Here is a 4582-nt window from a genome sequence, read left to right as displayed (position 1 = left end):
TGAGGCAAATAGTAGTTTGTCTATGGACAGATTACTAACCATTAACTGAAATTTACATTAGAAAAATAGTAGGCTGCCTATTCGAAGAGTACCATTATTTAATATGAAATAACAATAATATAGCATTTACTTTAATCGACTTTGCCTTTGCATAATGTATTAAAGGGTTGACCTCTTCGATTTCTATAGCTCATCGCATCAAGACAATGCGGGAGCACACTTTGCTCCGCACAATATGCACACTGCATCAAATCGGAGGAGTGGCTTCAAAATATTTACCGTACGGTCCAGACAACGCCTCAACTGTGAATTTGCATTTACACTTGTTGAACAAATCCATGCAAGCAAATACGATTTCATCTCAAGTCAAATGATGCAGTTGATGTAACAAAAGCAACAGTGAGGTATGTAGAATAAAAATGCGGTATAGACGTATTGTGCACACCCATGGGCCTGTTTGATGTGTTCAGTGTGCGAAGCCGTGTTCATGGCCGTCTGTGGTGGTTACGCAATGAGAGAAGCCCCAGGCCTAGTCGACAGTGGTGGTGGCGCAATGTGGCTCTCCGTATTGTTGGTATTCACCGTGTCTTCATTTACCACAAAATTTCAGCACAGCCTATAAATTGCTGAACACATCAAACAGGCCCATGGGTGTGCACAATACGTCTACACCGCATTTTCATTCTACATACCTCACTGTTGCTTTTGTTACATCAACTGCATCATTTGACTTGAGATGAAATCGCATTTGCTGGCATGGATTTGTTTAACAAACTACTATTTGCCCTAGGAAGCACTTACATTTATCTTGCCTTGTGGCGTCAATGCTGGAAATTAAGCAAACGTATGCTCCCAATTCTTATACGTGTACATAGTGCAACGTCCGAACCTCCCAATCCTGATTGTGCATGTAAACCGATCAAGCAAATTTGTGGGGAGCAAAACCGATTTCCTTTGCTATGACGGTTTCAATGAGCCATGTTATTCCTACACAGAGACCAAGCTTCCATCACAAATGCACCCTAACTAAACATTCCAGGCGAATCATTGCCCCATTCAAAACGTCTAAATTGACACATGGGTGATATTTCCAATGGCATAAATGCTAAAACGTAATGCTTTGAATATATAATGCTATGCCGATTAAAATATCAATGGAAAACAAGTAAAATAATGAAATAGTAACGCAGTAGTAACCACTTACATTCGGTTCACCATGGTCTACGTGCCTATCGGGCAGATTTGCGATTCCGTAGATAGTCGCTACTGTTGAACAAATTGCATTGCTCGAATATCACTGTTGCGATCTACTTATAATCTGTACTCATGCATGTATAATCGGTTTCGCTAATTTGCTGAGTGCTTCTGCATTTGCACTTTTTATAGCTTTGGCGTAATCAATCCAAACTTAAGATGACATCAATGCCGAAAGGGACTTAGCGCACCTCCATCAGTGTTGTGTGGTTCGTGCATTGCAGTAGCGAAACACAATACATGGGCCTATTTTCCGACAAGTCTACCTGCATGGCAGTAATGTTTTGGCGCATCGTCAAAACTCCTGACGTCGTATTTATCACACATTAGCATTGGAAGCCTCAAATGTTGGGCGCATCGAGTCAAGGATAAGGTAAGTTGAAGAAATTGATGCAAAACGTTGGCTGCTTTAGTCCAAATGTCATAAGGTTGATTGCTCAAATAGATACGCCTTCATGTAATGTATCCTACCAATGTCAACTGACACCGCCAGTGCACACATCGCCAAGCATAGACTAGCAATTAACTTCGCCAAACCAGCGAACCCGTGGAATAAGAGTGACAAAAGAGCACAAAATGGGAGGGAACCAATACTATCAAAGCCACGCTTAAATCACTCACAGTAAAGAGCTATTTTTATACAACCCAAAATACATGGCACAAAATTGAGCGATTGCATTGCAAAACATTCCGGTACGATAAAGCATTTACAATAGAATTGGCCAAAATCAACGAGTTTAGTATACTTGCAAAATCTGAAAGAAATCACTGATTTATCACGACGGCGGTTGAGCTGCCGAATATTAGAGCTATTGAGCATAGTATATATTGCGACACAACTCAGCACACAAGGCAAACGCATGCACCCAATCCCTGGGTGTGCCCGCATTGCCACAACCATTGCCCATAGTCCTGCTTGTGCATGCAAACTAATCAAGCAAATTGTGTAAATGTGCTCAATTCTTTGATTTTAGCCAATTCCGTTGTAAATGCTTTATCATGCTGGAATGGAGGTGTGTCCCCACTTGTAATATCATTGAGGGTAATCACTACTAGCTAAGGGGCCATGCGCCAAATACCATTGGTAGGACAATACACCGAAAAGTGTATCTACCACAACAAGCAATGCATGAAGGTATTAGACTCAGGAATTGGATAAGCATATACATCAGTTTTACCAGTGACTCTAATCAATCCTATATTAAGGGGTCATCTACTATTAGTAAATCTAATCACAATTACATCAACATAAAGTGCGGCTAAGGAACAAGTGGATTAAATACGCAGAAACGACTAAAGTTGGAAAGACATAAACACACGCAAATATTATTAGATCTAAGTGCTATCCATGTAGACGCCATATTCGCCTGCAAGTGCTATTAGCAAATGCCATATCTACACCATTCAAATAATGCAATTGCGGATTTCCAAAGTGATGCATTTATTGCAATTTAGTACATAGATTTCATACTTTATCAGCACTTTGCCCTTGTACCACTTGACTGCTGCTTGGTAATATGAAAGCACAGCAGAATCAAGTGCATAATCTTTTATTCGGAAATTGATGCATACAATTATCACTAGTGTTACATATTTCGTGTTAAGGGCTGAAGGAGTAGAGGAGAGCATTTTGGATGCTTCGGCAATTCTAGCTGCCTCCTCTACCATCATGCAATCGGGAGGCTTCTTCACCAGCGTCGGTGTCGGGTGATTCAACCTCAGTCGTCTATCATGAGCACGACCAACCCCACGGCTTCCCGCATTATGGCATCACCCATGATGACCAGGCACACTTCTCTTCACATTGTGAACCCTGTATGAAATTAGTCCACGGTGCCCACTTCCACGGATACGAACATGGCCAGCTCACGAATCCTACTTCTCTAACTCTCAGTAGACTCCTCAAGCCTATTGCAATTTAGACGTTGCTTTGTAATTTTTAACAGAAAAGCAACACCTGTCGTTAGGTTCAGTGCAGACGCAATCAGCGCAGTGTCGATCAGTTGCTTCTTCTTGCAGAAGACTAGCTTAGCAGCTCAAATGTTTCTCCTTATTGGAAAGCACGGATAAAATTTTACGATAGCATTTGTTGATATATCAGTAAATTATAAGAACGCGTTGCAACAAGTGATCAGAGGAATGATGATCCTGTTCCAATTTTCATGTCTCTGTTTTCGGAAATTCGTATGGACGTGCCATAAGCAGTTCGGTCATCACAGCCCTCAAGAGCAGCTCTGCTTAGAGATTAGACGGTGAACTCGTCATGAGCATCGACACCGCCATCGTTTTGATTCAACTTATAAATTTGGGCTGCCACGTCATGTGTAGACAATCAAACCTCAACTTCGTTAGGTCAAAGCCATCCCTTAAATTGAAAGGGTCTCCACATGCCGCTGACCACTTAACACTTTACAGGCACATCAGTGGCTGCGATTTTGGGACCACTCACTATTTCATAGACAACCTTTCTGCCATCCTGACCGCTATCACTTTGATTTGTAGACATCGAATTCTTTCCATATCTCTGCAGGGCCTACCTAACCTCATTTGGAAGGCCCTAGTTATCAGAGTTTGGGCATTTTGTGTTATCCTTGTGGTAGACTTTGTAGTTCTCTCGCAGGTAAGCCATGCACGGCAGCATGCCCTGCTCTACATGTTTATTAGCCATGGGAAACTGTCCTACGCAACCACGCCAAACACAACTAAAATAAATGCACTTCCTTTTGACGCACTTCCGATGGCAACAACATGGGCTGACAGGTATACACATTTTGCCATTTTTAAAAACGAATAAAGTCGATATTTGGCCTGAATGGAACGTCGGAATCAAGAGCTAATTATTGGACGAAGAAGGTGTTGGGATGAGAATAGGGATCAAGTCATTACCAACATCACTTTTGAAAGTATCCAATTCCCATGCTTAATCAGACTTGTGAAACTCCTTCGAGGGATGATTTTACAATAAGCATCTGCTAGAATTGAAGCAGGAAGTGAAGTTGCATTGGAAAGTGCTCTGCTTGAATCAGTAAATATGACTGTTAGAGAGCCAGATGTAGCTGAAAATTTGGACTCGTATTCGAGTTTCTCATACACGATGCTTTAGTGAATTTGTGACCGTCTAAAGAGATGGAGAAAAGGACAACGTGAAGTATCCTGGCAAATACCGAATTCCAATACAATAATCTGCTTTGAAATTAGGCGATTTAATTAAAATATACGAAAATATCTATCCTATTAATACCCATATCATGCCATTTACTGTGTTTCTACGACTTCATCCGCTGTGCAACAACTACTTACTCTCAAGATGCGTGGGCTTTCCAAGATC

At 41.4% G+C, this 4582-nt stretch overlaps 1 protein-coding gene across 1 annotated transcript; it reads left to right on the top strand. All coding sequences in view use genetic code 11, as the record gives it.

The window, feature by feature from the left end:
- Positions 1-487: 487 nt before the first annotated feature.
- Positions 488-3176, top strand: EGR_04332 (hypothetical protein; the record flags this gene model as incomplete). Its single annotated transcript, XM_024493581.1, has 2 exons — positions 488-574; positions 2907-3176. The coding sequence occupies 2 exons, from the start codon at positions 488-490 to the stop codon at positions 3174-3176; spliced, it is 357 nt and encodes a 118-aa protein (XP_024352089.1).
- Positions 3177-4582: the final 1406 nt, after the last annotated feature.

Source organism: Echinococcus granulosus (assembly GCF_000524195.1).
Source record: "Echinococcus granulosus chromosome Unknown EG_S00026, whole genome shotgun sequence".
In the NCBI taxonomy this organism is placed as follows: domain Eukaryota; kingdom Metazoa; phylum Platyhelminthes; class Cestoda; order Cyclophyllidea; family Taeniidae; genus Echinococcus; species Echinococcus granulosus.
Note: the sequence above shows the minus strand (reverse complement) of the source record. Positions and strands in the feature narration are given on the sequence as shown.